This window comes from Canis lupus, chromosome 1 (assembly GCF_011100685.1).
Source record: "Canis lupus familiaris isolate Mischka breed German Shepherd chromosome 1, alternate assembly UU_Cfam_GSD_1.0, whole genome shotgun sequence".
NCBI lineage: Eukaryota > Metazoa > Chordata > Mammalia > Carnivora > Canidae > Canis > Canis lupus.
The window spans coordinates 42,790,132-42,808,713 of record NC_049222.1 but is presented as its reverse complement, the minus strand read 5'-3'; the positions used below and the strand labels follow the sequence as shown (position 1 = coordinate 42,808,713).

General features: G+C 38.7%; 1 protein-coding gene across 19 annotated transcripts in view; it reads left to right on the top strand.

The window, feature by feature from the left end:
• Window positions 1-18,258, top strand: part of SYNE1 (spectrin repeat containing nuclear envelope protein 1) — a 449,233-nt gene extending 430,975 nt beyond the window's left edge. For 14 of the 19 annotated variants that reach the window (XM_038526343.1, XM_038526344.1, XM_038526348.1 and 11 more), the window contains 6 exons: window positions 1,942-2,142; window positions 5,558-5,686; window positions 7,034-7,246; window positions 8,285-8,377; window positions 9,738-9,796; window positions 17,293-18,258. In XM_038526343.1, the coding sequence (XP_038382271.1) occupies window positions 1,942-2,142; window positions 5,558-5,686; window positions 7,034-7,246; window positions 8,285-8,377; window positions 9,738-9,796; window positions 17,293-17,533 (936 nt within the window). In that variant the 3' untranslated portion in view covers window positions 17,534-18,258. The remainder of the gene's footprint in view (window positions 1-1,941; window positions 2,143-5,557; window positions 5,687-7,033; window positions 7,247-8,284; window positions 8,378-9,737; window positions 9,797-17,292) is intronic. The other 5 variants (XM_038526347.1, XM_038526346.1, XM_038526342.1 and 2 more) reach the window with 2 other exon arrangements.
• Window positions 18,259-18,582: the final 324 nt, after the last annotated feature.

Genomic DNA, 18,582 nt, shown 5'->3' with positions numbered 1-18,582 from the left:
CGACTTCATTGATAGAATAGCCTCTGCACTAGCCCCATCAATTTCTAAATGAAGCATCAGATTGAAGATGCAATTTATGGGATCCCTGGGTGGCGCAGTGGTTTGGCAACTGCCTTTGGCCCAGGGCGCGATCCTGGAGACCCGGGATTGAATCCCACGTCGGGCTCCCGGTGCATGGAGCCTGCTTCTCCCTCTGCCTATGTCTCTGCCTCTCTCTCTCTCTCTGACTATCATAAATAAATAAATAAATAAAAATTGAAGATGCAATTTATTTTTTTTTATATTTTTTTAAGATTTTATTTATTTATTCATAAGAGACACAGAGAGAGAGGGAGGCAGAGACACAGGCAGAGGGAGAAGCGGGCTCCAAGCATGGAGCCCGACGTGGGACTCGATCCCGGGTCTCCAGGAGCACACTTCGGGCTGCAGGCGGCGCTAAACCGCTGCGCCACCGGGACTGCCCGGAGATGCAATTTATATTATCTGGATTATAAAATGCATTTTTCTCTAGAGTACTTAAATTATTTTAGTTCTTCTCTGGGAAAAATGTAAGGCAGTGTGTATTATGACCAGACTCCTTAAAAAGTTGATAAAGCAAATGTTGGCCAGAGTCTGAGACCTAAGTGAAATTAGGTTGGGAAAATTAGACCTTGAAAGTCAGCCTGTGTGATAGGGAAAAGCCACCCTCTGTGTGCTTTCCCAGTCTTTCCGGTCTGTTCCCTGAGGATAAATCTGTAGAATAACCAAGTATCTTTCCACAATATCTCTCGATCTTATAATGTCTCCGTATTTGAATCTGTATTACTGCATTTTAAACATATTAGAAAGTGAAAAATTAAGACAAGCTGGAGGCCTAACGGAAATGTTGAGAACTTAGAAGAAAATGTAGCGTGGGTAGATGTGATTTGCAGGATCACTGACCCTAAACTAATCTAGGGATGTTTAAATAGTACCCAGATATTGAATCATTAGTGCATAATCATGTGCTGCACAAGTTCTTGGAACAGTTCTAGATTTGTGGGAAATGCATGAGGCAAAAATCAGTTGCCTAATTTTTTGTGAAATCAAACTAAATTGGTTTAGCTGATGAAATACCCAATCTATTCTCTTTGCCATCACAAGGATGTGGCCTAAGACATAGCACGGTTCTTTCTTTGTGGGCCACTAACTCTCTGTGCCTGTCAAGAGAGTTAGTGGCCCTAACTAAACAAACAGCTAGAGGCTGGGGCCTGGGAATCTGCCTGCTTCACAGGTTTCCCGTTTCATTCTTCTGCACACAACTTTGAGTACCAATGGTCTAGTGAAATGAGAATCTTCCCCAGGACATTTCCTCCTGCCCAGAACTCTTAGAGCCAGGTCTGCGTTTGTTCTGTCTTATTGTTGTTGAACTCCCGTGCTGTGGATTGAGTTAATCATACTCCTTGGTTCATTGCTCAGGATCATCAGTGCTTCCTGCAAAGTTCCTCGTAATTGTGTTTATTTATCCTTCCCCCCACTCTTCTTTAATCTCACTCTTCCCCCACTCTCTTTAATCTTTTCATTCCTGAAACCCATGGCAACCATTCTTAAATATTAAAGGAGTATTTTTATTAAATTATTGGTTCATATAGGCATGAAAAATGTGGATTTGTGTGTGTGCACGTGCCTTTTAAATAACACCAATGCTATTGTATCACACACAGTGTTCTGTTTCTGACTCTTTTCACGCTATACCATATTTTAAAATCCCTTCAAGTTGTCAAGTGTACATCCAATCCATTTCTTTTAACTACAGTATAGTCCTCGGTAGGGTGTACCACTGTATTTTAGCTAGCCATTTGGTTAAGGCCAGTTTTAATGAGTGGATCTTTTAATTTGGGTGAAGCATTTCCTAAGGTCTTAAACTATGCTTTAAATGTTTTTATTGTTATTTTCTTTGGTTGTTCTCCTTTCTCTTTATAGGAGCTCCAGAAAGCTGTGGACCACCGCAAAGCCCTCATCCTCTCCATCAACCTGTGCAGCTCCGAGTTCACCCAGACTGACAGTGAAAAAAGCCAAGATCTGCAAGATCGCCTATCCCAGATGAACGGGCGCTGGGACCATGTGTGCTCATTGCTAGAAGAGTGGCGGGGCCTGCTCCAAGATGCACTGATGCAGTGTCAGGTTGGTGGGACATCAGACGGCTTATGCTCTGGAGTCAGACACTTCAACTATAGCTGAGTCTGTGACTTGATTTATCAAGGTCACTTAGAGGGATGCAGTTGCTCCCCAGAGTTGGGATTTAAGTGAGATAAATTTGTGCCCAAACTATTCATTATACTGGAGAATCTGTACATTTGAACAGAAGTTCAAAGCCAATGAATCCCATCTTTTATCCAGCTAACTGCACTATTCCCACAAGTTTATCTCAGCCCCAACTCATTCATTCAACAGATATTTACTGAGCATGTTGGTAGACATTTTCTGAACATGAAAGTGAACATTACAAATATTTATTCATCCATTCTACCAAAATTATTTGATGAGTACCCACTCTCTAACAGACATTATGCTGAGCAGTCAGGATACAACACAGCCTCTGATTTTGTTGGGGAAGACAAACAATAAAAATGTAAGTAATTGTTTAATGAAGATGCTGATAAGCAAGGGTGATAAGAGTAACTGAGAAAAGCCACTTTGAGAGAGAGGTCAGGGAACTTCTTCTTTTTTCTTTTTTTTTTTTCTTTTTTTAATTTATTTTTTATTGGTGTTCAATTTGCCAACATACAGAATAACACCCAAGGCTCATCCCATTAAGTGCCCTCCTCAGTGCCGGTCACCCAGTCACCCCCACCCTCCACCCACCTCCCTTTCTACTACCCCTAGTTCGTTTCCCAGAGTTAGGAGTCTCTCATGTTCTATCTCCCTTTCTGATATTTCCCACTCATTTTTTTTCCTTTCCCTTTTATTCCCTTTCACTATTTTTTATATTCCCCAAATGAATGAAACCATATAATGTTTGTCCTTCTCCGATTGACTTATTTCACTCAGCATAATACCTTCCAGTTCCATCCACGTCAAAGCAAATGGTGGGTATTTGTCGTTTCTAATGGCTGAGTAATATTCCATTGTATACATAAACCACATCTTCTTTATCCATTCATCTGTCGATGGACACCAAGGCTCCTTCCACAGTTTGGCTATTGTGGCCATTGCTGCTAGAAACATCGGGGTGCAGGTGTCCTGGCATTTCACTGCATCTGTATCTTTGGGGTAAATCCCCAACAGTGCAATTGCTGAGTCGTAGGGCAGATCTATTTTTAGCTCTTTGAGGAACCTCCACACAGTTTTCCAGAGTGGCTGCACCAGTTCACATTCCCACCAACAGTGTAAGAGGGTTCCCTTTTCTCCGCATCCTCTCCAACATTTGTTGTTTCCTGCCTTGTTAATTTTCCCACTTCTCACCGGTGTGAGGTGGTATCTCATTGTGGTTTGGATTTGTATTTCCCTGATGGCCAGTGATGCAGAGCATTTTCTCATGTGCTTGTTGGCCATGTCTGTGTCTTCCTCTGTGAGATTTCTGTTCATGACTTGCCCATTTCATGATTGGATTGTTTGTTTCTTTGGTGTTGAGTTTAATAAGTTCTTTATAGATCTTGGAAACTAGCCCTTTATCTGATAGGTCATTTGCAAATATCTTTTCCCATTCTGTAGGTTGTCTTTGAGTTTTGTTGACTGTATCCTTTGCTGTGCAAAAGCTTCTTATCTTGATGAAGTCCCAATAGTTCATTTTTGCTTTTCTCTTGCCTTCATGGATGTATCTTGCAAGAAGTTACTGTGGCCAAGTTCAAAAAAGGTGTTGCCTGTGTTCTTCTGTAGGATTTTGATGGAATCTTGTCTCACATTTAGATCTTTCATCCATTTTGAGTTTATCTTTGTGTATGGTGAAAGAGAATGGGCTAGTTTCATTCTTCTGCATGTGGATGTCCAATTTTCCCAACACCGTTTGTTGAAGAAACTGTCCTTTTTCCATTGAATATTCTTTCCTGCTTTGTCAAAGACTAGTTGACCATAGAGTTGAGATTCCCTTTCTGGGTTCTCTATTCTGTTCCATTGATCTATGTGTCTGTTTTTGTGCCAGTACCACACTGTCTTGATGATTACAGCTTTGTAGTACAACCTGAAATCTGGCATTGTGATGCTCCCAGCCATGGTTTTCTTTTTTAATATTCCCCTGGCTATTCAGGGTCTTTTCTGATTCCACACAAATCTTAAAATAATTTGTTCCAACTCTCTGAAGAAAGTCCATGGTATTTTGATAGGGATTGCATTAAATGTGTAAATTGCCCTGGGTAACATTGACATTTTCACAATATTAATTCTTCCAATCCATGAGCATGGAATATTTTTCCATTTCTTTGTGTCTTCTTCAATTTCTTTCAGAAGTATTCTGTAGTTTTTAGGGTATAGATCCTTTACCTCTTTAGTTAGGTTTATTCCTAGGTATCTTATGCTTTGGGGTGCAATTGTAAATGGGATTGACTCCTTAATTTCTCTTTCTTCAGTCTCATTGTTAGTGTATAGAAATGCCACTGACTTCTGGGCATTGATTTTGTATCCTGCCACACTGCCAAATTGCTGTATGAGTTCTAGCGATCTTGGGGTGGAGTCTTTTGGATTTTCTATGTAGAGTATCATGTCATCTACGAAGAGGGAGAGTTTGACTTCTTCTTTGCCAATTTGAATGCCTTTTATTTCTTTTTGTTTTCTGATTGCTGAGGCTAAGACTTCTAGTACTATGTTGAATAGCAGTGGTGAGAGTGGACATGAGGTCAGGGAACTTCTATGAATCTTTGAGCTAACACTGGAGGGACATTGCCATGAAGGAGACTGAGCAAATGGGTTGTCCCAGAAACAAGAAAAGGCTTAGTGTCTTTAAGGTCAGAAAAGAGGCCAGTGTGACAGAATGTAGTCAGAGTCAGGGAGTGATAAGAAAGATCAAGGAGATGGTTAGCCGCCAGATCACTCAGGGCCTTGTAGGTCCTGGCTGAGAGTGCATTGTATTCTGAGCACAATGTAAGCCTTCTTTTCAGGTTTATATGTGCCCCAAGAATACCTTGAAAGCAGATACACAAGTTGTTGTTTCACCTCTAGACCCCCTTTCACTTTTCATCCCTGTACCCCCTCCTAGGCCTGTGCTATCCACATAGGAGATCTTCAGGAACTATGCATTGAATATGAATGAAACGTATAGGTAATCAGATTAAGGCCTTACAAGATGGAAAGGTTTGTATACAGGGAGAAAAAAGGGGAGCAGAGCTGATTTCTTCCAAACTGAATAGTAACCCTAGAAATTAAGTATTTCATGCCAGTTTTTCCTTATGTCTAAACTCTCCCTCAAATAATAAACTAGATGTGTTGGGGGAGAATATGAACTCAGATAATTACAACAGCACCAGTGCTTTTGTCAGAAAGGAGTTGTGCATAAGAACTTAAACCCCACAGTGGTAGCAATTGGAGAGAATGGAAATTTAAGCTATGAGAGAAAAAAAACATACTATTTAAGATGATTTTATATCCCATGTTTTTTTCTTCATAGGATTTCCATGAAATGAGTCATGGTTTGCTGCTTATGCTGGAGAACATCGACAGAAGGAAAAATGAAATTGTCCCTATTGATTCTAACCAGGATGCAGAGACACTTCAGGACCATCACAAACAGCTTATGGTAAGATGTGTGAACTCTGGCAGCTGCTGGTTATTCATAGCAGCCATCCATTTCATTTATAGGAAAATAATATAGGTGATAATTTTTTTTTTTACACCTTTTACCTGTCTCTAACTTTCTCTTTTTTACTCATCATAGTTTCTGATTTTTGTGAGGCAAACATGCTCATAGAAGATGACGTCTATGAGCTTTAGAATTTGGTTCTAAAGTCATTGCTCAGTTGTAGAGATCTTAGATGTTCTTCATCTTAAGTTGTTTTTACTAAAGCAGATCTTTGGCAATGACACTTATTTTAAATTTAAACTGTATTTGCTACATCTTTGTATAAAGTAAGTATATTGAGTGGCTTAAATTTTATTTTTATGGGCATTTAAACTATTAAAATAGAAAGAGACTATTCAGACTCCTTAGAAGAAATTAAATTTACCAGATTTAACAGTAACCTTGTCACCAAGTTTTGTGAAAATGAAGACAAAAAGGAAAGTGCGAAAAGTCATTTTCATTACCTGAGGGGAAAAAAAAAATTCTAGTTCTCAAGGAGAAAGAAACTTTTTCTAGCACTGAATTCAAAAGGAAATTTGTCGATTCTCATACAAAGGACTTTGGACAATATAATGTACACTGTACTTAAGGGATATTATAGAAAATAAAGAAGTATATTTCAGTTCCATTAGGAGAAAATGATTTGCATTTTGTAGCTTTCTGTATTTTTAAAATGTCATTTCTCAACATTTAATACTTATACTTACTAACCTAAGCCACAGAATTGGTAGCTTTTAATTCAGTACAATAAAGGTCTTAGAAACCAAGGGAGAAGAGCTATGCAATGGCATTTCTACTGACTTTTGACCTCAGACATTAGTTGTAAATGATGAATCACTACTGTATCCTTTAAAAAAAAATCTTGAACAAATATCAGAGTATACTTAGACATATGTGTTTTGCTATATTTATGTTAATGTTTCACTTTCTGTATAAAATAATATCTTGTCTCATTTGCATAATACTTGATATTTTAAGCACTTTCACATATATTCACCAGTTTGAACCTTCCAATATACTTACTGTGGATGAGACAGGAAATAGTATAATCATTTTACCAAATGAGAAAACTTGAAATTTGAAAGATTCAGGGGCCTTATAGAATATTTTTGGCAGAAGCAGGGCTAGAACCCAGACCCCAATTCCTGAATGCCATGAGATGCTTCATTCTTCCCTGTGTGAGTACAGCATTCAGATATTCAGGTATTGATGGCTCACTAACTTAAACTGATGTCACTCCGCCTTTTTGGAATTTTCCACAATGATCCAAAATTCTTAGTAAAGTATTTCTTATCACGTACATAGCAAATAAGGCATGAGCTGTTGGAATCCCAGCTCAAAGTGGCCTCACTGCAAGACATGTCTTGCCAACTCTTGGTGAATGCTGAAGGCACAGACTGTTTAGAAGCCAAAGAAAAAGTCCATGTGATTGGAAATCGGCTCAAACTTCTCTTGAAGGAGGTCAGTCGTCACATCAAGGAGCTGGAGAAGTTATTAGATATGTCAAGCAGTCAGCAGGTAAGCTCTAAGCAGACATCATTGTGTAGCATTTCTTACAGGAAACCATAGAAGCATCATCTTTATCCATTTTTAAAAGGACTTTGAATGTAGTACTTGTCAGAATAAAGTGCCCACTCTCAATCACTGCTCTTAGGAGTCCTGTCTCAAAATTAAAAGAAAAAATTTTAAGGGACTCATAAACTTTTATAGTAGGACACTGTTTTTGATTCTATTACATCAAGAAGACTTCTTGCAATTGTTACTGCTAACCCTTTACCATCACTACTGTGGCATTGTATTTTACCCTGTTTATTTAAGAATTCACATGTTTTCAGTCACACAGCTATGGTAGATCATAACCAATCATTGCAATATGAGTTTTGTTTTCAAACACTAGAAGGCATATGTTCTCCTGACATAGATGGCAATTAATTCATAGAAAATGTCCTCTGCTCATTTACTTTTTATATTTTTTTCTTAAATCTATTGCATCATGGTACTACTATTGGTTTTGAGAAATGCATTTGTAGATACAGAGGTGCTTGGTAAGACTTCAAACATTCAATTGTCAAATCCTGTCATGAACACACCAACACCCTACCCTGCCCTCTTGTAAGCATGCAAAAGAGCAGTCTACTCCGAATAACAAAAAAATGTTAGAAATACTACAAAAGCAGGCTCCTGGATGAATATCTTTTGTTTATAACTTAAATGAATTAGTTTCTCTCTGGCGTGAGACGCCTGTAGTGTAAGACCCATTCCTCCACCTCCTTTACTTCCTTTCATCCACATCCGCGTCACTAAGAAATAGTAAATCTACAAGTGACATAGTAATAGCAAAACTATATCTGTATTTTCCAGTAGGACCAAATTTATGCCCAGAAGAGCCTAATACACTAGAAGATTTAGGTTCTGTTCTTATATGTCTGATTCTGTTTTGCCGAAGGAATGGTTTGCTTTTTATCAGTACGGATGTGCTGGTAAATTCATTGCATATGACCAAGCCATCATAGCTTTGGGACATGGAGTCATTAAAAGAATCTATTTCCTATGCAGGATTTGTCTTCCTGGTCTTCTGCTGATGAACTGGACACCTCAGGATCTGTGAGTCCTACATCAGGAAGAAGCACCCCAAACAGACAAAGAACGGTAACTTTCCACTGGTCCTTGTCAGTTGGCCCATGGGTGGGAACATTGGGGAGCAACAGTATTTATACCTTCCTCAGGTTCCACAAGCTCCCCCCAGGAAAGTGAGAGTCTCCCTACAAAAGAGCATTGTCACACTGTAACACAGTGAAGTGTTGTTTCCTCAGCCCTGCCACATGCCTTTCCCACATGCACTCAGGAATGGAAAAGAACATTCTGTTTTTCAAAAGAATTGAGGGCTCAATGTGTGGTTGGTACAAGGAGACAAATTATTTCTCTTGCTCCAAGGGCCATTGCTAGAATGATGTTCCCTTGCTTCCTTGGTTGCTCCTCCCTTCAAACCACTACCACCATAGTCCACTTAAAAACAGCAGGTACCATGTAAAGGGGCACCTCAGCCAGAAGCAGACAAAACAGGGAGTGTCTCATGAGACCATTAAATGTATGAGACAAGTGGAGGTTCTGTTGAACTCTCAAGCAAAGAAGCTCGTGAAGGATTTTGGCAATTGTGCTGCCCCCAAAGAGGCAACAGCTCAAGAGGACTCACCCACAGAGCCTTTGGGGGGCTGCCTCGCTGGCGTTCTAAGAGGATGGAAAGACGAATCTGGCCCCTACTACCCTCTATACTTTGATTTCTCTGTGTAATTAGAAGCTTGTTTTTGTTTTGTTATTTTTTTTGTCCGGCTTTATGACTATATTCATTTTTATTACATCCCGTTTTCCTTAGTTTTTAGAAGTATTGATTTTGTTTGTACTCTTTTTGTTATAAACACTTAAGTCCTATGCTGATAAATGTTATTATCTTATTTAGGATTGTTTTTTACTACATTCACTAGTTTCCTATAGATCCTAGTTTAAGAATGTGAAGGAATACTGGCTTTTCAGGTCAAATTCTAGCCCTATTTTAACTTGTCTGGTTCTCGTCATTTTATAAAGAACAACCTCATATTGCCATTGGTATTTTTTTTATCTACCAAGAATTTCAATACTATTTCAGTGTTCTAGAAGATGAAAAAATATGGCATGACATGGCACACTGACCTTTATATTTATTGTAAGTAGATCCTTGGCTTGTGCAGTTATCTGTGTTTCCACCATGAAAAATGGGGGAAAATATACCCACTGTGGTGGGGACTCCTGAACCACAATTTCTGTTTCCTCAGTGACTAATGATAGAGATGTGAATTTGTTTCACTTCTTCAACAAAAGAAAAGCCAGTTTCCTGAATTTATGGGTACTGATCATTTCATTTGATTTATTTTTTCCTTTGCCGCATTTTTAGTTTAAATTTTTTTTCAGTAGCTTGTCTTTATTTGCCTGGACTGAACATTCTTCTTTCTTTACCCCTGTTCATTGCAAACAGCCACGAGGCAAATGTAGTCTCTCACAGCCTGGACCCTCTGTCAACAGTCCACATAGCAGGTACCTTATTCTCCTGGTTTCCACACTGTTCTAGAACTCCAAGAGGATGATGAAAATTGTCCATGATTTTGGTAGACCTCTATCTGGTCTGCCTCAGGGTAGTTGAAAAATTACTTGTTTCATCCCAGACCCTTTTTCTAATAAATTGAAGAGACTTTTTTAAGTGCAAAGTATAAGTAAAGCTCAGAGCACAAAATATTTGGATCCCAGCAGAATTTTATCTAGCTATACATAGGCTATCTGATACTTTTCATCACATCATATTCTGTGTGCACTTAAGGATTCAGTGCAATGAATGGTATAGCCAACATTTGTTTCATGGCAGACTTTCATCATCCTCTTTATTTCTAGATTTTACAATAAGACAGGTAATAGATCAATGAATTATTTTATCATTCACAGAACCCACAAATCTGAATAAAATATACTAACATCCCCAGCTTTTTATTTTATTTTAATGTTTTATCCAGATTGTGGGTTTTGAATTCTCAAAATGACAAGTCCTAATTTGGTATTATTTAAAATTTATAAGCACCTTCTCTCTTTTGCTTACCCTAATACTTCTCTTCTGCCAGCACACTCAGTCACTCACCTTCCTGACACTTGGCAAGCTCTTTCACGCTAGAAACAAGGGCAATCAGTACTCCTTCCTGGGGATGTCCAGAGAGCCTACTCACAACTGCCACTCGTGCTTTACGCCTGGCTTCCAACAATCCCTTATTTCTGCAGTTAGCGGTGCTTTTGCCTTCTTCGTTGTTGGTGTGATGTCTGTGCTCCCCTGCCCTTTCACTAATCAATTCATGTTCCCCAAGACAAGTCTTTAAAAATGAAAATAGTGTCCCTGGAGCTGATTTTTCATTCCAGTCCCAAGCAGTTCACTGTTAAAGTAGTTTTCTCCTCTGGAAACTTATCACCACTGAGCTGGAATCAAATTCCTGAAAGGAGGGTGAGGGATGAGGAAGTGTAGAACTATAAACAACCCCTGAGTAATAGTTTTCATTTTCCAGCTGTATGCTGAAGGGATTAGATATTTGATTTGGTCATTCCTACTCAGCTGAAGCAATGCAGAACGTACTTTGATGTGCTTTTTGGTTTTAAGCCTCCCTTTACTGTGTTTTTTTTTTTTTTCTTTCCCTTTGGTTTGGTTTGGCAATAATTTTGTGAGATTTTTTTTGTCCATAATAAATCAATAATGGAATATGAATGGAGAAGAACTCACAAGAATTTTTGAAGATAGTGATGGACTTCTACAGGTGCTCTGATGTTGTCTTAGTCCCCTATGAGAAAAGCCAATCATGTACTATTGACAGATCATTGCTTGGTCCATCTTCTCCCCACAAATTGCTGATGTGCCATGAGCAAAGATGGGGACTGTCTCCATAGCAGTCTTTGTAGGATACTAGAGATCAATTCTTTGGTTGATTTAAATGATGGTGATGACAAGGGGGAAAGCTCTTATGTTATTATGCAACACCAATAGCAACTGCCCTCTGGTTCCCAAATATCACATCAGTCTGCTCCCCCAATCCTCTTAGTTGCATGGGTCTTCGGAAAATGTCAAAAGCATCATTTCTTAGGGCAGCAAGTGCTTCAACATGTCTCCTAACAGGGCTTTGCAGCTGGGCAGCCACATTCTCACTCAGCTCCGCTCTGTACAGCGCTATTTATTAACATCTTTCTGAGCATACAGCACAGTGTTTACTTTGCTACCTAGAGGGTCTGGAATACAAATGATCTACACTCGAATGGCAAACTTCATCAAACACCTTGGTAGACAGGTTGTGGTTGAACATTCTTGGACTTCTTAACTTCTTGACACCTCTGTTTTGGGATGCACCGAACCCCAACGATGGAATGTGGAGTCTGCTAAGAAGGAATTAACTTCACTCATAATCCAGCCTGTTACAGTGTTCCTTTACATTGAGACTTGAGAGTACCTTGTTGTTTGATCTTGCACTGGTCTAGCAAATTTGAAAGCACAAACAATGTAGAATGTTGACCCCACCGATCTACAATGGAAAATTTTAGACACATATTCTTTCTTAGAGAGGAAAGAGACTGAGTTGGAAGAAACTGGGTATTAGTTTGAAGGGAGGGGGTTCTTATATTATTTTTGTTGTTTAAAGTCTATTGTTAATAATACAGTTGCTTATCTGCTATTTATGGTTTCAGGTTGATTTTATAGCCACACTTCTATGTCCTCTTAAGTAATAGTCTAAGCTTATATATAGATTGATGCCAATATTTACTGTACATCTACTATGTTTAGGCACTGGGCTTACAAAATGCTGTACGGTTCCTACCATGTGTCAGAATCTACAGATTCCACAAATCAATTACAAGAAGCTCCTTAAGATTCTTTAAAAATTATAAACATTGAAAAAACATCTGTGCATAAATTCATAATAATTATTCGTAATTTTTTAGATTAAAAAGGTTTAAAAAGCAATGTTTATAATGGTCCAGCTGGACTTTTTTTCTACCTTTGACTTAAAATAATCTAACTCAATCACCAGTAAGTCTTCACAACTCTAAAGTGGATTATTTGAAGTTGACAAACGGAAAGATTACTCCAATTTCCAGCAAGGCAAAGGACTAATTGCTCTGTAGTCTGGATACAATGAGGTGATGACTTCATTCCAAAACTTAACCAAAAATTCTGAAAAAATTTTTCAAAAAATTCTAACATGCAAAATTTCCTTGGGCACCTTTGGTCTCTGGCACTTTCTACACAGAGAACTAAGGTGAAATGAGAAGCAGCAAACGGAAGTAAGGGGGAAGGAAACTGAACACTTCACTGTATATACTGTTCAGTTTCTTATGGAATTTTTTTCAAGTCTTTCCTATCAGGCTCCCCAGAGAGCCTCAGTCTACACAGGTGCACTTCTGGGACAGGCTGGCCTCCAAGGCTGAGGGCAGTTATAGGGTAAGGAACCAAAATGTTCCTTTTCTAATATTTTGAGGTATGCATCCCCAGTGTTTCCCAGGAATAAGCCAGTCACTTTGGCAAATGTATCACATCATTGAAAGCGCTACTAATAAACCAGGACTCTCCTTCTCCTGGGAGACAAGGCTAAATACAGCCAATCCCTAATGGTATGAGTTATCACGCCTTTGCTTTAACAATGATAATAAGTTATTAGTGATAAATTATATTTATTTAGCACTTAGGTGTCCTAAGCACTCTGCTAAGCATTGTATATTTGTTACCTCATTTAACTATTACCACATTCCCATGGCATGGCTATATTCCCAAGTTTACAGACAAGGACACAGGATCAGAGGTATGAAGATTAAAGATTTGAACCAGGTCTACCTGACTCTGGATCCTAGCTTGTAAAGCACTTCACTCTGCCAAAGGGGTGTGGAATCCTTTGCATGATAGTTCTGGGGCTTCGGCTGCCCCAGGCAGCCTGACACTGCCTAGGACCAGCCAGTTCATTTTTTGAAAAAAGAAGACCAAAATGCTAAATTGATTCTGGAAATATGTCTCTGAACCACACATCCAGGGAACAAAGACCATCCACACAAGAACAGACAACAAGATCATACATATCCTCAGTATTTTCTCAGAGTAAATTCCTATTACTACACTGTCAGTGTTAGCTAACAAGTAACAAAATGAATTGAAAGTTTCTTTTCACTTGCCTTTAAATAATGTATGCCCAGAAGTAATTCATTTTATTCTCCTTGATTATGTAAAATTTTTGAAATGAGTCATACTTCACACATGCTATTCAGGCTTTTTACATCCTTGGGCCATACTTTCTTTTTTTTGGGTGGGGGGGCATACTTTCTTTTGTGTGATATGTTATTATAACTGCTTCCTCCTTTACCATCTTCCTTCTTCCGCAACTATATGTATTTGTGATGAAACAACTCCTGGGCAGTTTTTTACCCAGAAATTTGAATGAGTCAGGGGAGTGAGAAAAATGATAAAATAAATATTTACTTGTAGAGAATAAACACATTTTTGCTGGACAGAATTATCTGAAATATCTCCATCAATTAAGTTCCTTGGATAAGTTCACACTTATTTCATTTTTCCCATATAAACACAATCTCAACTCACATCTATTTATGTAATAAGGCCATTGGAGAGTGATGAGTGACTAGTTAATGAGTTGTCTTTGTTCTTTCCCTTGTCAAATTTCCCAAGGCTCTTGAAACAGGTGATCTTAGATCAACAGGTAAATATTAAAAGCACCCTCTTACCCTGACACCATTATCCTGTTGGTACTAGAAGCTCTAGTACAGATTCATCTAAGAAGAGACAACTTTGGGCAACATTGAAACCCTGGGAATTGCCCCCAAGGAGGTGGCATTTTTCTCAGTAGATAAAGTGGACGTTTCCAAGAGCAGTCAACTGCATGGAAGCTCACTAAGCACTCTGTGTTCTCTTTGTCCCCTCTCAGCCCATTACTTCTCCCAGGTTGGCATTCTTCAACATTAGAAGGCACATACTAATTAAATTTTAATCAGAAATGCTCTGATGCTGTTAAATGTGCCATGTCCTTCAACAGACTCTATAACACATGAACCCATATTCCAAGATGGTGACCTTTCTAGTTTTCTGTGGGAGTGGATTTGTCAATGTGTGGCCCCTGTATTAATTTTGATCTTTGGCTTACTAGCTCAAAGAAGATAATAATTGACAAACAGGAGTTCTTCATCTCTGTCAGTCAAATTGTATAATTAAGTATATGCATGAACCTGCCCATAACTAATGTCCTTAAATATCTTCTAAAGAAAAAGACTCAGAGATCTCTTTCATTTTGCTTGAATACTGAATAATGAGGAAATGTAGAACTGTCTTTTGTGTTCCTGTTATAATTCATCCAGTGATAGATGGTGAGTGTCATTTGCCAGGGCATATTTTCAGGTCAAAGAAAGACACATTGAAAGAAAATTCAATCCAGAGTTCATCAGTAACTATCCCATTCTTCTCAAGACACTTTAAGGCAAACCACTGAAATCATAAACAGAGCCAAAACAATTTTAGGATATTAATGCACACCCCTTGTCTTTGCAAATGAAAAAATGAAGGCCAGAGAGACTAAATTACTTGCTTAAGACCAAAGAGACTAAATTACTTGCCCAAGATTGTACAGTTGCCTTGAGACAAAATGTCCTCAGCTCCATATACAGACTTGATCTGCATAATACTGTGAGGCTTCACTATTAGAGGCATTTATTTCAGACTCAAACCACTCACTTCCACATATCTTAGGATACAGGTATTGTCTTCTTTGCCTCTACAGGTGAGATACCTAAATATGACCTGGGCAACCTCATTATGTCATCAAACAACACAGTGTTGCAGACTTGTGAACCCTGACTTCCTGCTAGAGCTCTTCATTTCATTGTGTGATTTGGGGCAAGTGATTTATACATAGAATCCAAGTTCTGGGACTAAAAATCTCAGGGTTAAAATCTTAATTTTTCCATTTGCTAGCTATATAACCTTGAGCCAGCTACTTTATCTCTTTTAGTCTCCTTTTCATTATCTATAAAATGAAGATAATGAGCACACAGAGATTACCATGATGATTAAGTAAGAGAATAGAATAAATGCTTAGTGTGTTGCCCAGCAATTAGAAGAATAAATATTAACTCTCCTTAGCCACTTATCTACAAACTTAGAAGATGGATTGGATATTCTTTAAGACTTTATTTCAACATGAATATTTTATAATTTGATAGCTTGAGCAGTTTCTGTTTTCTCCTTCCATTAGTAGGTATGTGACATACTTTGTTTATGTTTTACTGTATTTTCACAATATACAGCCTTTCCCATGCAGTTCATGAGGAATAACTCATTGGCCTTAGCCTAAGGGCAGTTAATCAATTTGACCACTAGATGGTGATTAAACTCTTATGGCCTCTCAGTTGGTAGACTACTGACCAACTAGTAGAAGACATTAAATGTATAAAATATGGAACTTTCAACTTGGAAGAACATCTAATCTAATTTGAAGGTTTTGAAGAAGTTGGCATGTAGAGGTGAAGTGAGTTATTCAAAGTTACACAAATGTAAGTTGCAGACTTTGGAAAAGAAGTTTTGGCCAACAATTTGTTTTTTTCATTACACTGCAAGAATTGTACTAGGAACACAGTATGATATGTGGCTGTTTAGGGCTTCTGCAGGTCTAGTCTGCTTGTCTCACATATGTCTTTGATGGTGTAATGAGAAAGCTTTGAGTACTCCCTCTGTTCCTTTTTAAGGGGATTGTGTCTGTTTTTATCTTAACATTTATTTTCTTTGGTGCCACCTCTTATCCCTCACTGATGTTTATGTAATTTACTTTCAGAAATTAATGGCTAATAGGATATCTGGAAACATAATATTTTCTTATGAAAAAAATGTACAGAATAATCAATATAGTTTTTACACCTTCATATCTCTCCAGTGGCCTCACATTCAGTGTCCTTACCTTTAGTGATCTTATACCCATTAGGGAATTCATACTAGGTATGGGGGAATGTGTTTCATTAGTACATACATTCTTTTTGCTGCCAGAATGTTTTGTGTGTGCACATGTGTGTGCGTGTGTGCATGTGTGTATACAAAATGCCTCTTGTAAATAACGTTTTCTTCTATGACTTTTCTACTAGTAACCAAATAAGATGTTAATGGATGCTCACAAAGAGAAAATAGTGCACCTCACCCAGGACTTACTTCCATATTTAAAAGTAGATGGGAAAATGGAAGTAGATAAGAAAACTTGGAACTTTGAGTCCAGAAGACGCCTTCAATAGGACAATCTATTCCCATCAGAAAATGGTGTCTGTTTCCCAAAATCAGAGAGCTGGTGATAAATGGGATCAGCCTAGAATCTATGCCATTCCAGACCAGTGTTCTGTAGGCTAACTCTGCTGCCACCTTGTTCATACAGCTTTGGAATCCACTTGGGTCAGGGCCAGATGCTGATTCAGTGCAAGATAAAACCAGGGTATACTCTAAGATTATTTAAACTTTATGGGTCTCTGCAAGATGGCTGCACTGTTCTTAACCTTGCTGCATAGATTTTGGCACATCCGGGATGACAAGATGAACATATTTTGCATAATTCTGACAGCAACTAATTTTGCCTTATGATGCTATTGATACTCTTATACCAAAAGTGCCCTGCATCAAACATCCACATTTTAATTATCCTGGACTTACTTAATCTATGCTGATAGAATGTGTGTAGAGCAGTTTTCTTTGTTGATGAAAAATGTTTTACCAAATTAAGGGATAGAATTTGAACCCAATTAGTTGCCTTTAGCTGACTGACTAAATATTTATTTTTCATCAGCGAAGTTTCCCAAAAAAAAACTTCCATATGGTGGTGGGAAGATGACGTGGGCATACTGCAGATGACTGCCAGCTAATTGCCAGGTTGGGTTGTATTTGGGATGGTCCCTTAGCTTCCAGGAAGGTGAGGAAGCAAAAAGCAGCATCCACCCAGCATTTGAGATATTTGAGTTATTTATGTTGATTCTCCTCTCAGGTCCATAAAAGGTGGCTCCGATTCCTCCCTTTCTGAGCCTCGGCCAGCTCGGTCCGGCCGAGCCTTCCTATTCAGAGTCCTCCGAGCGGCTCTTCCACTTCAGCTTCTCCTGCTGCTTCTCATCGGGCTCGCCTGCCTTGTACCAATGTCAGAGGAAGACTATAGTTGTGCCCTCTCCAACAACTTTGCCCGATCATTCCACCCCATGCTCAGATACACAAATGGCCCTCCTCCGCTCTGAATCAAGCAGATGCCATCTGCAGCAGTGCTGATTGCATAAGGAGGATTTGGCCAAAAGCAATCCCAAAGTAGTAAAAAGAGGACCGGAATCTTGGCGAATGTCCTTGATGTGGCACCTTTAGCTCATCTCTGTATCCCATGTGTGCAAATTATGGCTTCAGAGATAGTAAAAAATGACAAGAGGAGAACAGACAGACAACAGTTTAGGAAGAAATTTTGTCTGAAACTCTGAGCCTCAGTGCTAAAGAGGTTAAGGACCTCCAACGTTCTCTGGACGCATGAATTCTGGGATGAATCCTCTGCACACCCAAGGACTTAAGTAACTGAGCAGCTCTCCCCTGGTGCTGCTCCATCCATTCAACACAGGCTTCTCCCTGAATGCCAGGTTGGCATTGAACAATCTACCAACCAACCAGTGCTGAAGAGATTTTAGAACCTTGTAACATACAATTTTTAAGAGCTTATATGACACCTTTCTTTTTACCTTGTTTTCCTTTGGGGCATGATGTTCTAACCTTTGCTTTAGAAGCACAAGCTGTAAATCTAAAAGGCACTTTTTTAAAGCTCTAAAGAAAAACTGGATGTAATAAATAGGATCATGGAAGGCTTTATGTGAAAAAAAAGTTGAATGTTACAGTAAAAAAAATATTTATGTATGTACAGTTTGCTAAAGCCAAGTTTTGTTTGTATTGATTTCTCTGCATTTATTATAGATACTATAAAATATTTTGTCTGTGTTTTTTTTCTTCCCCCTAAGAAAATGACTCTAAATTTATGTATTAAGCAGGCACTTATCAGAGCACACCCTAAATGATCTTTTTTGCAGAATGAGAGAACCTGAAACATAAATACATAGTAAAGAAAAAGAGTGGTTACAAGTGGCGCACATTTAGACATAAGGGACTCTGGATGATTTTTCCCCCTCCTCTTCCCACAGCTAGTCGTATCTCCTGACCTCTTACTCCCCAACATTTTTTTTACAGACCCCTTTTCTCTCTATTCTCTTTGCCTAGTTAGAAGAAACTCCATCTAATCTCCTGACTGAGGCCC